This window comes from Lotus japonicus, chromosome 4 (assembly GCF_012489685.1).
Source record: "Lotus japonicus ecotype B-129 chromosome 4, LjGifu_v1.2".
NCBI classification, from domain to species: Eukaryota; Viridiplantae; Streptophyta; class Magnoliopsida; order Fabales; family Fabaceae; genus Lotus; species Lotus japonicus.
The window spans coordinates 2,923,423-2,943,276 of NC_080044.1; the positions used below are offsets into that span (position 1 = coordinate 2,923,423).

Sequence of the window (19,854 nt, forward strand, 5' to 3'; positions counted from 1 at the left end):
GAATGAACTAAAGCATGTAAACAAGATGTTTAGATTAGCTCTAGAGACTCCTGCAAAGGTATTACAGTTTTCGACTCACTGGAGTATGGAACAAATATTGTCAAGATTCGAAATCGTGTAATGTAATGTGTCTAGATATATCTCAGAATAATATCTCCTCAACAAACAGAAATCAATTTAACACGAGAAAAACATTAGTGCAGTCAAAAGATCAGTGCATTGAAATTACAAGTACTATTTTAGTATAGCAACAAGATGAAACCAGTAAACCAGCAAGTAAATTAAGACAAACAAAGTACACAATTTCTCTATATAGAGTTCAAACAACTAACATGGGAAATAACAACTACTGTAATCACCCGAACCTAAAAGTCCTCCAAAAAGAAGCTTTTCTTTTGCCTTCTGAATCTTCAAGACCTTTTTCACAATCTTTTGCTAGCCCAAATAATCCTATAGAACCAGATGCCAGTATGGTTAAGTTACTCCAGCAAATTACAGTATATGTACGGGATAACATACAATTTCCTATAAACTACTTGACTAACAGCAATCTAAAAGAAGGGGAGAAATGACACACCTAGGAGTCTCTGGACCTCTTGCAAGGAAGAAGGAGGCTTCTTCCTTCATCTGGTGCGGGTGCTTCACGCGAGGGGCCCGGCTCCTCGGCAGCTCCAGCAAGGTAAGGAGGCTGAATATGAACCTCCGCCGCCGCCCCACGGCTCACATAAACATTGCCATAGGCGTGCACGTGGGTGTGCACCAAGCCAGCGGGTGCTTCCGCGAGGGGCCCGGCTGCTCGGGAGCTGAAAAAACTTGCCGCCCAAGCTGCTACATCCACAACAACAGCCTCTTCTTCTTCTTCAATCTCTATATGAGCTGCCCCATTAATCACATAAACATTGCCATGGGCGTGCACGTGAGTATGCATGATGCCGCCACTCCCCACCTTGAAAGACCACGTTACCGTGGCCAACTTGGGTGATGGCCCAACCGCCACCGCCCCGCGACCGCCAACACCAACGCCAACGCCAACGCCAACGCCAAGCAACGGGGCCGGAGTCCAAGCATAAGAAACATTAGCATCTTGAAGATGCTGTTGAAAACCTGAATGCGGCGCATATCTCGCATATGGATAATGTGCGAATGCATGTAGCTGAGGCGTTGCACAAGATAAGTGCCAAGGTCAACAATTTCCCCCATGCTCCATATCATGATCCACATTATGTACCGCATGTGGAGAGAAGAACTGTGCTCTACCTTCCGGGTTACAAGGAAGTCCCTGAAATGTTGAAACTGTGGCACACGCATTCAGTTCTTCTCTGTGGCATGCGCGTTTCACAGTTTCAACATTTCAGCGACTTCCTTGTAACCCGGAAGGTAGAGCACAGTTCTTCTCTCCACCTGCGGTACGTAATCAGGATCATGATATGGAACATGGGGGAAATTGTTGACCTTGACACTTATCCTCTGCAACGCCTCAGCTACATGATTATTTTGATGCTTTCGCACATTATCCATGTGCGAGATATGCACCGCATTCAGGTTTGGAAGCCCATCCGGCCACACATGTGGATATGCCACATTAGAGAAAAACCTTACCACTCAGTGAGTATTGGGATTCCTTACCAGGTTAAATCTTCCAGGTATTTGGTTCTGGTTCTGGTTCTGGTTCGGATTCATGGTAAAAAGATGAAGAGAAGAAGAGGATGGAGAAGAGGAAGGTTCTGCTAGGGTTATGTTCGATAAGCTATTTGGTTCTGGTTATGCTCGAGGAGAGGAAGGCTTGGTTTCGTAGGTGGTGACCGGTCGAACCGGTCATCCACCCGTTGGGGACCGATTCCAGACCGGGCCGGTTTTGTTTTATTTTTATTAACGTTGCACATCATCTGTAACCGCTGCTAAAATCTCTTCTTCTTCACCACCTCAACAATCAAAATTTACCGGAGCCTATATTCAAGATTTGGTCTGTTACAAGGCCTGTATTCAATGCGGAGATTTCCTGACAAGGATGTAGTTTCCTGGAACTCCATCATCAAGGCCTGTATTCAATGCGGAGATTTCCTGACCGCCCGGAGCCTGTTTGATGAAATGCCCAGCAGAACCCCTGTGTCGTGGACCACCCTCATTGACGGCCTCTTGCGATTTGGAAAGGTCGAGGATGCTGGGGCATTGTTCTGGGAAATGCCCACTGAGGTCAGGGACGTTCCGGCTACTTTGCCAATGGCAGAGTTGATAATGCTCTACGGTTGTTTGTTTCATCAAATGCCATTGCGTGACGTGATTTCTTGGACTTCCATCATTGCTGGGCTTGATCGCAATGGAAGGAGTGAACAAGCGTTGGTGCTTTTTCAGAGCATGGTGGCTTCTGGGGTTAACCCCTCTTCCACCACCTTGGTTTGTGGATTGTCTGCTGCTGCAAAGATTTCAGCTTTGCATCCGGGTCTTCAAATTCACTGCACTTTGTTTGGAAAACTTCTCATTTTGCTTTGATACCTTAATAGATTTATTGTTACCAGTTACCACATTGAAACTGAACTTCTCTGGTTTAAGTTGATTTCTGATTAAATTGAGATTTATTGTTCAGTGCAACTTACCTAGTAGGCATTTTAACTAATCTGATTGCACCTCTTCTGAACTCTTGGATACATTTTGTCTTTTTTTTTGCAACAGTTCATAGGAATCAAAACTAGTAGATTTCTTCTTATTCTATATTTCTTTTTATAGATAAAGACTTGTTTGTTGTAAATCGCTGGTTGGGTTTACCAATCAAGAATTACTACAATCACTAAAAGGTATACTAACTAGCGAAAGAAAGATAGAACCAGATGCATTCTAAATGAGAAAGTACAGGAGGATATGGAAACCAAATTACTATTTTCCTACTTCAAAGTTCATACTCCTGAAAAAGAGAGTTACTTCTTTATCTTACACTGCTTATGCCTCTCTTAGAGAGATATGTATCTATACTTAATTGCATGTCTTCTTCATTTCAATATATCAATAATTTTTATCGATATGCAGATTATAACTAAAATGTCAGCAGCAAATGGTGCAAGACGTGTTTGGGTTGGTCAAAATGGATTGCTTTCAACTCCTGCAGTATCTGCTGTTATACGTGAAAGAGTCGGGGTTGATGTAAGTCATGTTTTCGGTAATTTGCTTTTCTTTATCTTTGACTCTCTCTTCATGTAGAGTTTCTTTTTACTTCCCCAAAGGTATTCCATGATTTTTCTGAGGTAGCATTTTTATCTCCTGGATTAAAAGAAAGATAATGGATGAAAAAAATGTGTTGTTAGTTCAGGGATCCAAGGCAACAGGAGCATTTATACTGACAGCAAGTCACAACCCTGGTGGCCCTGAGGAGGCAAGCACTTTTACTTTTAATCATTTTTTGAGGAATTAAATTTAATGTGTGGATCTCTCTCACATTCTATATCTGACATCCGAACCGAGTTGCCTAACATTCAGCATGTAGCTTGCCTAATATTCTATTCAAATTCTATTTCCTGTTTATAGTTTATATGGGTCTTGGAATCACTTGATAGCACTTTTGTACTCTTGCTTCTTTTTTAGCTTAGATGGTGAAATTATATGTGATAATTTCTTTTATCTTTTACTTTTCGAAGGCCACTTTAAGCTTCCAAAGCGGGTAAAGGTAACAAGTGGCCTCAGTTGATATTGTTTATTAGGACCTGTTTGGTTTTGATTGGAATGTTAACGACCAAATAACAAGAAATAGTGGGAAAACATGCAGTTACACATTATTCTTTTTTAAAAGTGTGGGAAGCTTTCAGTAGCAAGCTTGATCTAGGTCAACATTTTAGATAATGTGTTTATGTGGCCACAAAAGCAATCCTGAGTGCTCCCCTCCCTAAATAAAGGCAAATAAGCTTTCTGCCCTGGTGAATTGCCTTTCAGTTTTTTATAACCGATAAATGATAGTGGACATAGAAAATAGCAGTTTCTTTAGATATCAATAAGAGACAATATATTCTAATAAGATGGATATTTTCAAAGGTTGTATCAACTAGATGGATGTTAGGCTTGGTTTTTAAAGACAGAATCAATGAATTGATTCCACCGTAAGCTTCATGTATCTTATCACAGTGAACCATGTTGCATATAAAATTATCTTTGAGTGATTTTCATTGTTCTTTTCAATTATGCAGGATTTTGGAATTAAATATAACATGGAAAATGGTGGACCAGCACCTGAGGGAATTACTGACAAGATATATGAAAACACAACAACAATTAAGGAGTACTTTAGTGCTGAAGATCTGCCAGACGTACTGCTTACAACCTAGCTACAAATGTTCCCTTTTTCTTCTAATCTAATAAAAGACTTTTGTTACTTCTACCTAAACCTTGTTCCCAATCCTCAATTCGTTTTCCAAGGTGGATATCACCAAAGTAGGTGTTACAAACTTTACAGGCCCTGAAGGACCATTTGACGTTGAGGTTTTTGATTCAGCAAGTGATTATATAAAATTGATGAAGTAAGATATTTTACCGGATTAGCATTATGTTGCACTCTGCATTCATATGTAGGAGCTTTGTGGTAATTGATTTATTGATGTCATGTCAATGTCATGGTGCCACTTGACCTGCAAAACCGGAGATTGTTAAAGGAAGAAAATGTTTAAAAACTTGTCATGCTGTAAAAGTTTGTTTTGATAAATTTTTGAGCCTTTCCAATTTTTGAGCCTTCAGTTTCGAGTTGCTTATGCGCCAATTGTTCTTGCAATTTGCAATCTTGATTTTCATAAGATGGTCAAACATTCTATCTTCCTATGTGGTTCACTGATTCGATCCTTATCCGTGATTAAAACTGTACAGGTCAATTTTTGATTTTGAATCTATCAGGAAACTGCTGTCATCTCCTAAGTTCACATTCTGGTATATTTTGTGGATGCTTTTTTAAAAGTTTATTATAGAATATTCCTCTTCTTTGCTCTTTTATTCACCCAGAAACATAATGGTAAATTTCTGTAATCTTATTGAAGTTTTGATGGATTACATGGAGTTGCTGGAGCTTATGCAAAGAGTATTTTTGTAGATGAGCTTGGTACACAAGAAAGCTCTTTACTGAACTGTACACTAAAGGTCTCATTCCCTCGTTGATCATTGCCAATGACAAGCTTTTTAAGTATTTTTAATGATATAGTGATGATTTACTTTTAATTTTTTCATGACTTTCTTGGATACAGGAAGACTTTGGAGGCGGACACCCTGACCCCAATTTGACATATGCAAAGGAGTTGGTTGCTCGCATGGGATTGGGCAAATCCGAACCGCAAGATGAGCCCCCAGAGTTTGGTGCTGCTGCTGATGGTGATGCAGATCGCAACATGATACTCGGTAAAAGGTAGTGGATCACTTAATTCATGATAAATTTTAATTGTATGTATAACTTTTTGGTTGTAATTTACGTGTCTGTTTTGTTAGGTTTTTTGTCACTCCTTCAGATTCTGTGGCCATTATTGCTACAAATGCTGTTGAAGCTATACCATACTTTTCTGCTGGCTTAAAGGGAGATTTTAAGTTTTAAGATTCTTTCTCAAAACTTTCATCAGTGTGTAGTTTTGCAAGCAAAGACACATGTCTGTATGCGCAATGCAGTACTGGCAGGCTTATGCTTATATATGCTTGGTAATAAACTGTTTGTAACTATCTAGCTAGTTGCTGCAAAAGGGGCTATTACTTGAGAAGATGATAGGTTGTATTAATGATTTGTTCCTTTGATCATGATTGTGCATCGACTATACTTCTTTTAGACTTTCCAAATTTTGTAGTTGTTAGCAACTTATTTCAAATACTCAAGTCAAACTTTGATTATAAATAAAAGCATGTTTGGCTAGCTGCCTAGCTCCAAATTTTAGTTTTAGTTAAAAAGAATTTTATTACAAATTACACTTTTCCATTAACCCATATTTGTTAGAGTTGTTTGAGAAAGAAGAGAAAGGTGAGAGAGTTAAGGGTTCCATGGTCTTGGCGCTAAATCTTACATCAAATGAGCGGCATCAATGACTACATCTCTTTTTTTTTGGTTATTGGGAGGGACTAAGCCCGAAAACTAAACACGACGCGACCTCGGGTAAACAACACCCGTGAAACCGTGAAATAAAAAAACAACAAGTCTCTACAGGTAGGAAGTGGATCATCAAGAACATGAGTACCCATCTCGAGGGAGTGAGCCATAATGGCTAAACAATCTGCAACTTGATTCGCCTCACGCAGCGTGTGAAGGCACTTGACTTCCCAATCCTTTAGCATCATATTCTTGATCTGCAGGACTAAGGAGGCATAAGGATGAGACCACTCGCAGCTGCCATTGATGAGGTTCACCGCTACAAGGGAGTCGCTTTCCACAATTAGTCTTCGCAAGCCACGGGTCCAAGTCAGATGGATCATGGTAAAGATTCCCCAGAGCTCGCTCCAGAGGACATTAGAGCGCCCCAAGTTCCTACTAAAACCAAACACCCATCTCCCATCCGCGTCCCTACAAACACCCCCACAGCCCGCTGCTCCTGTAATCTGCTTAACAGAACCATCAACATTGCATTTCACTCAGGTTGGAGAGGGAGGAGACCACCCGACGTCAACATCCTGGCAAGGTTGAGCCGCAGTGGCCTGGTGCAAACGAGCCAACGTATCCTGGTCGCAAGAAGCACACTCGACCTGGAACCTCAACGCTGCTTCAACTATCCCTCGCAAATTGAAGGTTCCTCCATTGAAAACAACCTCCACACGAGCTTTCCAGATTGCCCAAAGGAGAAAAGCAAAGTCCATAAGCCTCGATGATCCCATAACATGAAACTGGGCCTGAAGGGAATCATAGATCCAATCACTCAGCTCTGCCTGCATGAAACACGCGAGATAACGCTGACCAACCACTTGAAGCCACAAGGGTTTCACATACGTACAGTCTCTGAAAAGATGGAGCACCGTTTCATTCTCTGAGTTACACAGCTGGCAACGAGGATCACTTGTCATTCTAGACTGCCACCATCTAAAATTCACCCAAATACCATCTCTTTGATACTAGAGTTCTTGGGGTTATGTGCCAGCATGCATATGCTCTTGATCCAATTGCATGTTTTCTCTTTTTAGCTGTCAACATCACATCAATTGTTGTGGAGCTTATGATAATAGAGCAATCTTACTATGTTATTGTGTACAATCACTGAACTTGATATTAATTTCATGGTTTGTTGATTAACTCCTCTCAGATTAACACGTTACAATGAATTTTACAGCAACCAATTCACACCAAAATAGGCTTGTGGAATGAGAATTGAAGTGCATGTTTAATTCCTTTTTCAGCTCTTGGGAAAAGCACTTCTCATCACTAATTCATGCTCCAGAGCTGAGTTCTTTGTATTTCGTATATCATTTTATTGGATTATGACTTGGCATCCTTGTGGATCTACTTCATAGAGTAAATGGCTCCACTTTGTACCACTTCAAATTTAGTTGGGTGTGTGAAAAACTTTACATGAACAATCCATAGAAATTACTCTGTAAAAAAAATCTCTTACCAATCTAATATGTGAGGAAAAATGGATTTTTTTTAAAGAAAAATAGAATGTATATATTTGTGCCATATTGCAGTAACTACAACGGTAGAGTAACCAATCCTGTCAACATAAAACTGACAAAAACCCAGCAACTATAAAAATCCCACAAGCAAACACCCCCTTGCTGCAGTACACTTAATTTCTTTACTTACGGTGTGAAATTCAGATCCGAATGATTATCCTCAATCATGTCTAGCAAGAACATTTCGGAGCCTCATGAAATAAATGTTCAGCTTCCAAATGGATCTTGGAACAAATGAGAAATTCTTTGATACTCCATTGGTGAGATATGAGGCGAAAGACATACCAATTCTGGCCTAAAGGGTGAGGTTTGTTGCCGGTAGTAGGAGGCTTGGAGATACTGTAGCATGACACATGATGCAGTTATGGAGAATGGTCCAGCCAAATAGATATGAGATTCATGTATACAACTTGTATATCTTGAAGAAGTTGTAACTTTGTTCCATCTCTTTTGATTATGTTACTTATACTTTCCCTGATTTGTGGTATTTTGTGTGTTTACATGTTTGCTTGAATGGTAAAACTATCCAAAGGTTGATTATGCATGTGGAACTTGAATTTGTTGTGACTTCGCATGTAATTTAATGGAGAGAAATTATATGATGGAAAACAAAAACGATGTATTTTGGAGGGACGAAAAACTTATTTAAGCCTATTGAAAAAAGGATATAATGCAAAATGCACATTTCTTATACACATTGAAGTTAATAATCAGTTGATTGTCACATATGTATTAGCAAAGTTAATAATAAATTTTGTTGATGTTATATATTCGAAAAAATTACAAATGATAGGTATGTGAATTAATTTATTCACCTTAATAAATTACAAAATTAAATATGTTAAACGGTAGAATCGCTCGTCCGTGCATCGCACAGAAACGGGCTACTATCCTTGTGTTTGTTAATCTACTACTTCTTATTCATGAGTTTAGATTTTACTATTCCTACAAAACAACCAATCACATTAAGCCATCTGTCCTTCTTTTTCAAATTTTGTTTTTCATCTCCATCGTTCATCTGATCTTCTTCTTTTTACTGATTTCCTGGTTTTTCACCTACTTCCAGTCTTCTTCTACGTCACATGAGTGTACTCTCACCCATGACCCATCCATCACAGCTCAGTGTTTCCTCCTCAATGTCGTCATCGTCCGCTTGCTCCTTCTATTGCTTGCTCATCCATGTCTACAACTCAGTTTCTCATCTGCTCCTGTCAAATCGCGTCTCTGCTTCATTCAATTGCATCATCGCCGACGCTTGCCTTCCCTTCCGTGTTCAAGGAGGTTTCGCTCACCGGAAATGGTGGAACCAGCCATATTTCGACAGCTACATCCTTTCTCTGTTATTTGTTCATCCTTCTTTCTAAATTCCAGATCTGAGTGCATTCCCAAGGAGCAAATCTCGGATGAGCAATCCTTTGGTCAGTTTCCAGTCTAAATCACTTTAAATGTTATTGATTTAATTTGATTTTTTCGTCCACAATGTGTACTTGCTTTTTGGAGTAAACATTTTAGGTATTAGATTTCTCTATAAATACTGTCTATGTGTAGTGAAGGGAGAGTCGTCTACCATTCTGGCCTTTATGTGCGGCATGGCTTCCTTCTCTGATACACTCAATTCCCCTTCTCCCTCTGTCCAAGTCCCGGTCTTGAACATCAACTGGTTTCAGAAACAACCCAACAGCAATGACGAGGTCAGCATGGCATTGAATATATCAGCAGATTTGCAGTCGCTTTTCACGTGGAACAAAAAACAGGTTTTTGTATTTGTAGCTGCTGAATATGAAGCTCCAGCTTACTGTTGCCTGAGGAATATAGATGATGATGTCTTCTTGTCATGTTAATGTTTTTGCTGTAACTTTTGCCTTTAAGTGATTGAACACTTGCACATCTGAGATTTGGTTGTGGACTTCAATTTCCGAAAAATAAATACTCCCTATGTGAGGATTTTCATTCATCCTGCCTTCCCCTATCCCATTTGCACCATTTAACATGAACTTGTGCTTCAGCAAATCACTTTTTGGATCATATTCAGCTCTGCATACCAGTAAAAGATGCAATCATATGACAGTAATTTAAAATTTGAAATGAAATAATGCAAAGAAATTAGTCCATGTGAGTTCATCTAATCTAACACCATGATTGCAGAAAGATACTGAAGTATGTAGCCACTATGTGACAGGCATACCACATACAAGTATACAACTGCATAATTAGCATAACCATGCCTTAAGCTATATATTGCAGCTGAACTTCATCACATATCATTAAAATTATAACTTAAAGGCATTCTATGGCTTACTTTCTATAGACTAACCACTGCATTATTTAACAAAATGTTTTTTTGTTTCCTTACTCCTTAGTTTTGAGTACCTTATAACATCCATTATAACATTCATTATGTCCTACAACTTATAATTTTCCATGTGCATATGTCCCTCATGGTCATAGTGTGTATCTTACAATTAGCAATAATCTCTTAATTGGCTTATTGAGGTATTTTGAATTATTAATAGGTTCAATGGGATGAAGCAACAACTGATGAGCACCAACATAGTTTAAACTTGGTAAATTGAACCAGTAGTGACTCCTTTCTATGGTTATCTACCTCCATTTTTAAGGCCCAAGTTTCCAAGGCAACCAGGAATGTCAGGTAACATGAGTCATTCCTTGATTATTTCAGCTTTCGTTGAAAGATTTCTTACTTGGATTTATTTTGTTCTTGTGAATAAATCACTCATATCTATTTCACTTTAGCACATATATTAGATGTGGGGAATTCAATTCAATACAAGTTATGTCACTCTAGGATTCATGTTTGCTTCAACCCAAAGTTTTTCCACTATAAGTCATTTGATTAGGTGAGTAGAACTTACTTTTGGTAGAAATCTACTGTTAGATTCTCAATGCATGACTAACTTGAAAACGTACTTTGTGCTCTGGTATGACTGGGATAATGATTTTTTTTGGGAGAATCATACAGAACCTCGGGAAAAAGAAAATCAATGACATGAAACTTTTGAGTTATGGGGGAAATGATGGATGGAATTTTTCATCCATTTTCTAAATTATGTGAGCATTCTTTCATGTACCTTGTCATCCATAACACTTTAATTTTTATGGTTTCTCCTTCTTTGATTCTCAGCCCTTATCCCCATCTACCCATAGAAAATTCAGGTCCAACAATATCACAATGTTTCAAGAAATTTTGTTGAGTAAAGTCTACTCTACATTTCAAGTTGTTGTAGACTGTCCAAGGAGACACCCGGTTGTTTCTGCCATTTAATGTAGAAAACTTGAAGCCAAGGCAATGAAATATAAATGTTTTGATTGAATTTTGATAGAGGGAAGTGAGATAGACATCACCACAGTATAGGATAGTAGACATAGGGAGTAAGGGGTTTAATTAGCTTCTTTCAAGTTATTTTTCTACATCATTGGTTGGCTACTTTCATATATTAGTTGGCTACTTTCATATATAATTTTGTTCTATTATTTTTTTTAAATCTTATTAAGGTTATAAAATGCTACTGTTCCTCATAGATTCCAAAGGCCTTCAGGAGCAATTCCTTCTTCAATGCTGGGTTTGGAGGCTTTTACAGGAAGTCTTGATGACTTTGGCTTTGAAGATTATTTAAGTTGTAATGATATGAATTTGACTTAATAATGCAGTTGCTAAGAGAGAGAGAGAGTTAGTGAATTAGTTTTGATCTATTAAATTGACATGTTGTTAGGACTAAGTTTATGATGTGGATGAAGTTAAGCAGAAGCTTTTGTGTTCTCACATTTTATTCTCATCCCTATCCTTTCAGGTTGTGCATGATAAGTGTGACTGATGATTCTTGTGATTGATTTCACAGATGATGAGTATGATTTAGAAAATTCTTTCAAGAGAGTTGTGCCATGGCTTGAAGATGGCTTTGGCATGAAGGATGCATCAAGTTCAGTCTTCCATGTTTTGCGTTTGTTGCAAGTTGGTTAACGGTGTTTCTCTTTTAACTTGCTTACTTTGAATTCTTAAGCATGCATTTTTTTATTGCAAGTTGGTTAATAACTTTCTTTTATTTCTGTTGAATCATTTGGATTTTATATCATTACCTAAAGATAAGCTACTTATTTATGTACCAAAAAAAGATATGCTACTTATTTTTGCTGCTTGCTGAGTTACTGTGGTGTTTTGGTTGAATGACTACAGATAATTATCCTAACCAATTTCTCCGTTCAAGCATTCAAGTGGCAGAGTTTCACATAATATGGCTTCATTTGAATGAGCTGAAGTTACAGACCTTTGGACATTCTCTTCAATAATATTGATGACATTCATTGTTTGGTGCTGCTTCTTATTGCAATCTCTTGCTATGCTTATATTTTTTGTGTCGAAAGTAACACATTTGATGATTGTTGTAGTTCTTTCTTAGCCGACTGTAACACACATCTCTATATGTTTTAAATTTGAGTCTTCACTTCGGACAATGAAACTATATTTATATACCCTCATTCTCATTTATCTATGTAACTTATCTCTTTAAAATACATATTCCCTCTATTTTCCTTGATGCTTTGCTCTCACTTAAAATTATTGTAAAAAAAAAAAACTCAAATTCAACTGTTCGACAACATCAATGAAAGCTTTATCCAACTAAGGTCCGCTATATGGATCACTCGATCCATTTGTTACTAATTATCTTTAAGTTCAATTTTTTTTCCCATTGAGATCATTGTGGTTCTTATTATGGGTTCAATTAGAAATCACATAAGAGAGTTTTCAATTTATAAAAGAAAAGTTTCCAGATTAGTGTTTTACTTGCTCAGTTTATCAAGTTGCTACTAACTCTTTTCAAATTAATATGTTTGCTTGCTAATTGTTTTTATTTAATTTTCCATTTCTTGAATTTTTTTTATGAGTGATGAAAGATTAATTTTACCATTCTACTTTTGAATCTTTCAAGATTTAATTGTAGTATAGTAAAGATTTTTTTCGTATCCACAAAGGATTGCTAATACAAATGTAATTCACTTTCTCTGTGATCTCTTAAGTGGTAATAAAAAATATGTTGCGGCTTCCTCAAGTGGAACAATGTACTCCTTTGGAGTTTTCTATTCTCATTTGGGGTTTACTTTTCGTGTCTGTTATGCTATAAGTTTGGTTTTTTGTTAGTGCTTTATATGCACACATACACTTTGTTTACTATGTTCTTGAGGATTTCTTGTGCTCAAAATTTATTTTCAATTATTAATAGGTGTGTTAGCTAATTAAAATAGAGTCACTATTATGTTTTGATCTCCATTTTAAATGATTGGTTTTTATGAATTACAATTAGGCCTTGATCATTCACAAGCACATAAACTATATTTTAGTCCTCACACAAGGTATCAATTGGTGCACTGCAAACAAAAAATACAAAAGTCTATGGAATAAGAAGATAGCACAAAAATTATTTTCCACTATAAATACCATAAGTTTTTTAATCCCATCATTGTCAATATTTGTCATGTAGTTCACATACTAAAAAGGCCGCTATGATGTAAAATTTTCACTGTCAAGAATTGTAAGCAGGTAGATAAAATTTTGATATGAACTTAGAATTTTTTTTAGATACAAATTTGTTTTTCTAAAGTTGCAAGTACGAAAATGTCAAAAATTGAAAAATAATTTATTTTGTTGTACACTCATGGTTTACTTTTTTCCAACTAAGAGGTTTTATTAAATTTGATTCATTATAGATTTTTTTTTGAAAGTACAGATTTTTTTTTTACTAAACCAGTATTGTTTTTCTATAAAATTAGGTTGTCATAGAATATGATTATGATAGCGGGTAAGTAAAGTGGTGTAAATGGAAAATCCCTAAAGAAATTAAGCACATTAAAAATTTACCACAATCGAAATTTTTTTCTTACCTATTAGATAAATCAATCACTATACACCATCATAATCTTATTATGTAGAAATTTAATTGGAATTTTATTAATTTATTAAATAAAAATATTCACGTTTTTATGAATAAGTCCGAATTTTCTGATGCAACAAAAAAAATGAATAAGTCCGATTGATAGTCTAATAATATTTTTTTTGCCAATTGTGTTTTATTCTACTAATGAAATTATATATTTTACCATTATCTTGAATTTAAGTTGAATATATAATTGAAATTTTATTAATATATAAATTATAAAATATAAATAAATATTACATTGCACAGGTATTTAGTACTTCTTATTTGTGAGTTTGGATTTCACTATTCCTAAGAAACCACCAATTACGTTGTGCCATCTGACCTAAATTTTTGCTCTAAGGTTGGGTACTAATTCAATTAACCAACATTTGAGCAATATATATTATATACATTATTTGTAACTCTTTGTATGAATTATTTGTTTATCTTTTACATGCAAGATCGCGCCATAAATTACACCCACAAGCTCCATACTTATTGTTAAGGGCGAACAAAACTTAATATTACAGAGTTATCCAATTAATTTCTATGAGTAAATAAAATATTGATACAGAAAAAGAAGATAATAATAACATATAAGTATTTCACTAATTAAAATTGTATGTTTTAGTAAATATATCATTATATTATTCCATATATATCAAATACTCAATGATTATAATTTAACAATTGATTTGGTAAAAAAACTACCCGTGCATCGCACGGGCAAACGGACTCTATCCTAGTTGGCATACACTTTTTCCACCCTTATGATTGGTTAACTTTGAAATTAGTTTGGTGTCTTTGGATTTGGCTTGAGACTATATATCCTTGAAAAAATCATTTAGCTTTTTACTGAATCAGAATCACTTTCCAAATTCCTTCTACCAAACATAAACAAAGATAGCTAAGTGTGTTGGTGGCCATGAGCATGGAGAATGATCGCTTGGAGCATTTGTTGGTGGTGCTGGGTCTGTTGGTGTTCTTGATATACCATATCTGGCTTCTCTACACCATAGTATACAACCCTGTTCGAACTATCATGGCCTAAACGCCGAGTCTCGTCATCAATGGGTTCTTTTCATGATGAGTGTGAGTACTTTCCCTTGGTTGTTGATTGAGTTTACTCTTAACTTTCTATTTCTTTCAATTGATGACAGAAGCAAGTTTATATTTTGATTATAAAGTCAGAATCTTTTTATTATGATAGGTGACAATGAATCTGGTATTCTAGTTTATGACTATTCTTATTACTGAGGGAAAAAATAAAGCCAGAGTTCCCCTTCTTTCTGGAGCTCATTGAAGCAAGGGCACTAGCATGTTCCCATTTCCCCTCTTTTGGTATCTAAATGTAGTGCATTACCCTTTTGTATGTGAATTAATTGCAGCTTGTTGGTGATGTTTGTCAGGCTAAACCTAACACCAAAGTTGTTGAATCTGCCATTTTTTATTTATGCACTTGGGTAGAACATTTAAGACTATTAGGGTAATTTAAAGCAAAACTGGGTATTTTAACTGAACATGTCATTGCCCTGATTGGTTGAGAGTTGAGACACTGCTGAAATTGTTAACATTGGGTGATAGTAGTCACTCTAGATTCTGGATTCTCTTAGGAAAGACTTTTTTTTCCCAAGTTAACACGGAATCTAGAATACTGGATTGTTCAAGTTTAATTTGAACATGACTTTTTAATATGGTACAGTATTGAAACCTTGTTCATTAGCATAATAGATTGAGTTTCATGCTTTCCAATTTCAACTCATTGAAAACTTAGTTGTTAGATTGAATTGTATGTGTCCCTTTCGCCGTTTCAAGTCCTCTGCTGTTTGAGTCAGTAGAAATTGCTGTTTCTAGACCCTTTAAATATAGCAAGATTTGCTTTCCTGTCCCTGCTGATATAGCGACTTTCTTTCATGTCCTCATAAACATTCTTCAAACACATGGCACAGTTGACATGTGCCTCCGTTTACCACATCAACAATTAACAGAGTTTGGTTATTAGAAAATTTGAAAAAATTAGGGATGTATACAAGGAACAAAAATCACTATATTTGTAAGGAGTAAGGACTGAAAATATATGTGAAGCCTTGAAAAAAGCTAATGGATGGTGGAAACCTTGATGAGTTATTGTACTAACTGAGGACATATCTGTTTAATCAGTAATGTTTTTCAGATGCTTTCTTCTGCTGTCTATCTCAAAAGAGGACATTTAGTTATAGAGACCTCCCATTGAAGTGTAATTTGTTGAACCTTCTGATAGTACTCCTTAAGGGCTCTTACATAAGATATATAGTGTTAGCGGGAACTCAACTTCTTGTTTCTTTGCATGTCCTCATTTCTTCGCTTTAAAGGTTACAAAGCTTTCTTGTTTGGCTGCACTAACTCATAGTTTGAATTGATCAAACACCAATTCAGGAAACTAGCTTGATGTGTCTAGAAGTTGTTAACGAGATAAAAACACCAAAGAACTACCACCACATGGTTTTTTTGTGCACTTCTTATGAACTATAATGAAGCCTTGCCTTTGTCTTACATTTTGATATTTAGAAAGATCAAGTGTACAATAGAAAAAAAAAATCAACAGAAGAAGCACTTAAGAACACACTCTGAACTTTAGGTAACTGATGCTTCATTGTTGGTTCAATGTGCTTTCCATATAACTTAGTATTTGCTGTGCTTACTGGTATGGTTGTGATACTGGCCTTGTCTTTGATTGAGGCTGCATTTGGAAGAGTTTATTTTAGCTTATCGTATACCATAAGCGCTTATCTAAGTGTTTGACAGATAGCTAATAACCTACTTACAAGCTGTTTGAGTTTATTTCCATAAGCTGCTCAAATTAGCTTAAAAGTAAGCGCTTATAACTACCTATAAGCTATTTTGAACTTATTTTACCAAGTTTATCAAAATAGCTTATGTGGTAAGTGCTTATGGCAATAAATACGCACCCTAAATATCCTTGTTATTTGGTCTTTTGAGGTTCTGATGTTGTGCAACATTATCTGTAAGTTTTTTCCTCGCTTTTCTCATTCCATCAAACCCCTCGCCTTCAGAAATCATTTTGACAAGCTGTGAACATGATTTCTAGAATAAATTCCATTTAACATGATTTCCAGAATTAATTGCATTGCTATATTTTCAGGATCCCGCGAAGAATGGAGTTTTGGCAGTTCAAACTATCCGCAACAATATCATGGCATCCACTCTTCTTGCTACAACAGCAATCAAATTCACTTCACTGATTGGTATTTTTGCTAGCAATGCATGGAATAGTGATGACACTGCTCCCATGCTTTACAGTACTTATTCAATCAAACGTATTTCTATCACCATATGCTTCCTTGTTGCATTCTTATGCAATGTGCAGTCTATAAGATGCTATGCCCATGTAAGCTTCTTGATCATTGGACCTACACTCAGAGACAAAAGGGAGTACATGGAATACATTACAAAAACCTTGAACCGTGGAAGCCATTCTTGGTCCCTTGGATTGAGGGCATTCTACTTGTCATTTCCTCTGTTCCTCTGGATTTATGGACCCATACCCATGTTTGCTTGTTGCTGCTTGACATCACTTATTTTGTACTTATTGGATACAACAGCTAAAATTGCAAGGGATCTTCACAGCAACTCATTCAGGAAGGAGAGGGGAACTCATGATGTGGAATCTGCAGTGGAGCCTGATTATCATCCTTTAGCTGGTAACAATTTGTCTTAAGACACACAAGTGTGGATTGTTGAATATCTATTAAGATTTAGTTTATTATTAGTCTTATCTCATAGAGATATAGTTAAGATTTGTTTATCTATTTTAGATTAGTATCTATTTAAATAGAGATGATATCTATTTAAATAGAGATAGGATTAGATAGATTTAGTTTCTCTTTATCTCTTTGTTAGTCTATATATATTGTAGTCTTTAGTCAAGTATTAATCAATGAAATACAATAATTATTTATCAAATTCAAGTTGGTATCAGAGCGCAAGTTTCGATCCTACCGCTGTGAGGGGGCTCCTCCCCCGTGAGCCCCCTCATGGTGACTTTCCAAATCTTTCTGGATTTATTTTTCGTACTTTGCTTCCGCTTGTTAGTTCTAGCCGTTTTCTTACGGCCTCGTTTCTTTCTGATTATGGTCCCCTTTGTCTTGGAACCCTAGTAATGTTCAGCCACTATCAATGTCCTTCCACGCGCACTCTTCTTCTCAGCGAGTGAGTTACACTCGCGCCACCCTCCAAGCATCCTTTCGCCGTCGCAATTGCACAGACAAGGTCGTCTACCCCTCCTGGTGCTGTTTCAGGGGTCCTTTTGCCCAGATCCAGAGTATTGTTTGTTGTTCTTGGATGCCTACTTCAGATTTTTCTATTTATGTGCATGTGTGGACTTACTTTATCGTTATGTGGTGGTAAAGCTTCAGAAGAGGTTTTTGTTGGAGCTTTCCTTTCTATTTCATCAACAGCAGTGGTATTGAAGTTTTGATGGAAAAGAACACTACTAATGCCCTTCATCTTGTGATTCTCCTATGATTTCTTCGTCAATTTCCTTCTTTGCCAATTCATATACTGAATTTTCAGTATAGAAATCACAAAAAGATCATTACATTTGTGGCGATCAAAATCAGTTTTTCATAAATTAATGTGTTCACAGTGATGAAGTGTTCGACCAACATCATTACAATTCTGGTTCATGACAAGGTTGAGATTTCCTTGATGCAACAGTTTGAGCAATTTCAGATTTCGCAGATTCACTCTCTTTTTTCTGCTGTGTGAAAGGGCAAAGTCTTTACCTACTTGTTGGGAGTAAGCAGTGAAGGGCAATTTCAAGTCTCTACAATTTCTGATTACCGCATTGACATTGTGTTTGGCAGCAGTAGCTTTTCTCCGCAAGTTAATTATATTTGTTGCAAGCTATGCATATGACATATATGCTCTAGCTTGAGGGGAAGATCTGGAAATATCTTAATTATATTTGTTACAAGCTATGCATATGACATATATGCTCTAGCTTGAGGGGAAGTGTTGGATATTGCTAAATATCCTAATAAAGACCACAATCAACACCTTCGACAATCGTTACCCTTTGTTGCTGGTTTGGTGGAGGTTGTATTCAAGAAGTGTTTGGTTGGATCTAATTGTATTGCGCTGCTACACTATTGATAGTCTTTGAATGTTGCATGTGATTGCAAGAATTGAAATTCTTCTCCTTGGCAATTGGCAATGGTAATTCGTTTGTTTGGTGAAGGGTTGCATTGTTTAGATCTCCGGTGTAAAGGATTTTATTGTTTGGCTCTGTTTTGAGGTGTTGTGCCGCCACCGTGGTGATCGTCCGGTCCAACTCTTCTAGTTTGGTTCGTGAGTCTGCTGTGTTTACTCATCTGCGATGTTTCTCGCTGTTTGAGATCTTAGTTTGCGTCTCATGGTTCGAGATGCTCTTATTACAATGATCTTGGCTGACTTTATGCAATTTGGTTTGGTTTGGTTTTGGAGGTGACAGTGTCACCTTCGTTTGTTTTGTCTCGATTGTTTGGTTTTCTGGTTTTAGGGCTTCAGCTGCAGGTTGCGCTGACCCTGTTTGGTTTTCTGGTTTTAGGGCTTCAGCTGCGAGTTGCGTTGGCCCACTCTCTAATGTTTGAGAGTTGTCTGTGTCAAAGTTGACACCATTGTTTGTTTTAGAAGCCATCAATCGATCGACCTCAAGTATGTTTTATTTCTGTATGGTTGCTGTTGGGGTAAGCTATTGCTTCAGCCTTATTTTGTTTTCAGGCGTATTGTTGCTGGTTTTTCGCCCTTGTTTGCTGGCTCAGCTACCCTACGACACTCCAGAAGAATTGGTTTTTGTCTTGCATCAATTTCAGCCAGATCAAGTATGAGAAGTTGTCTTTTGCCTTCCCATGGATTTAGCAGAAGTTCGAAAGATTATTCAATTTCAAGTATGAGAAGTTGTCTCTTGCCGCCATGGATTTACTAAAAGTTTGAAAGGTTATTCAATTCAGAGATTTGCCAAGCCCGTCATTAATAAGGGATATCTATTAAGATAATTTTCTTCTTGGGTTCGATTTGTTACAAGCTTAAAGCTAAGTAAGCTTTAGCTTGAGAGGGAGTGTTGAATATCTATTAAGATTTAGTTTATTATTAGTCTTATCTCATAGAGATATAGTTAAGATTTGTTTATCTATTTTAGATTAGTATCTATTTAAATAGAGATGATATCTATTTAAATAGAGATAGGATTAGATAGATTTAGTTTCTCTTTATCTCTTTGTTAGTCTATATATATTGTAGTCTTTAGTCAAGTATTAATCAATGAAATACAATAATTATTTAT

The 19,854-nt window shown here is 36.6% G+C and overlaps 2 protein-coding genes, 1 long non-coding RNA gene and 1 pseudogene across 6 annotated transcripts; 3 read left to right on the forward strand and 1 right to left on the reverse strand.

The window, feature by feature from the left end:
* Positions 1-256: 256 nt before the first annotated feature.
* On the reverse strand, positions 257-1,628 carry LOC130714521 (uncharacterized). The gene is made up of 2 exons (XR_009011308.1): positions 578-1,628; positions 257-450 (listed from the first exon to the last, which is right to left on the reverse strand). It is a non-coding gene; the product is annotated as an uncharacterized LOC130714521 (long non-coding RNA).
* Positions 1,629-1,849: 221 nt separating this feature from the next.
* On the forward strand, positions 1,850-5,767 carry LOC130714520 (phosphoglucomutase, cytoplasmic-like). 4 transcript variants are annotated; one of them, XM_057564423.1, is made up of 9 exons: positions 1,850-2,394; positions 3,022-3,151; positions 3,297-3,364; positions 4,170-4,289; positions 4,399-4,499; positions 4,840-4,899; positions 5,007-5,106; positions 5,211-5,368; positions 5,449-5,767. In XM_057564423.1, the coding sequence occupies exons 1-9, from the start codon at positions 1,987-1,989 to the stop codon at positions 5,549-5,551; spliced, it is 1,248 nt and encodes a 415-aa protein (XP_057420406.1). In that variant the 5' UTR covers positions 1,850-1,986; the 3' UTR covers positions 5,552-5,767. The 4 variants fall into 4 exon arrangements, with proteins under 4 accessions (XP_057420406.1, XP_057420407.1, XP_057420408.1 ...); XM_057564424.1 differs by having other exon boundaries at positions 3,022-3,135; positions 3,302-3,364; XM_057564425.1 differs by having other exon boundaries at positions 1,903-2,440.
* A 3,424-nt stretch (positions 5,768-9,191) lies between these two features.
* LOC130710787 (signal peptidase complex subunit 3B-like) lies at positions 9,192-11,581 on the forward strand. The gene is made up of 2 exons (XM_057560149.1): positions 9,192-9,438; positions 11,460-11,581. Exons 1-2 carry the CDS (start codon positions 9,192-9,194, stop codon positions 11,579-11,581), a joined length of 369 nt encoding a protein of 122 aa, XP_057416132.1.
* A 2,776-nt stretch (positions 11,582-14,357) lies between these two features.
* LOC130714400 (uncharacterized) lies at positions 14,358-19,854 on the forward strand (annotated as a pseudogene).

Coding starts and splice junctions, on each gene's coding strand:
- LOC130714520 (XM_057564423.1), top strand. CDS start 1,987: ATGCGGAGATTTCCTGACAAGGATGTAGTTTCCTGGAACTCCATCATC. Junction 3,152..3,296: donor TGATGTAAGTCATGTTTTCG/GTAATTTGCTTT, acceptor ATGTGTTGTTAG/TTCAGGGATCCAAGGCAACA. Junction 4,290..4,398: donor GTGCTGAAGATCTGCCAGAC/GTACTGCTTACA, acceptor TCGTTTTCCAAG/GTGGATATCACCAAAGTAGG.
- LOC130710787 (XM_057560149.1), top strand. CDS start 9,192: ATGGCTTCCTTCTCTGATACACTCAATTCCCCTTCTCCCTCTGTCCAA. Junction 9,439..11,459: donor TGATGATGTCTTCTTGTCAT/GTTAATGTTTTT, acceptor TTGATTTCACAG/ATGATGAGTATGATTTAGAA.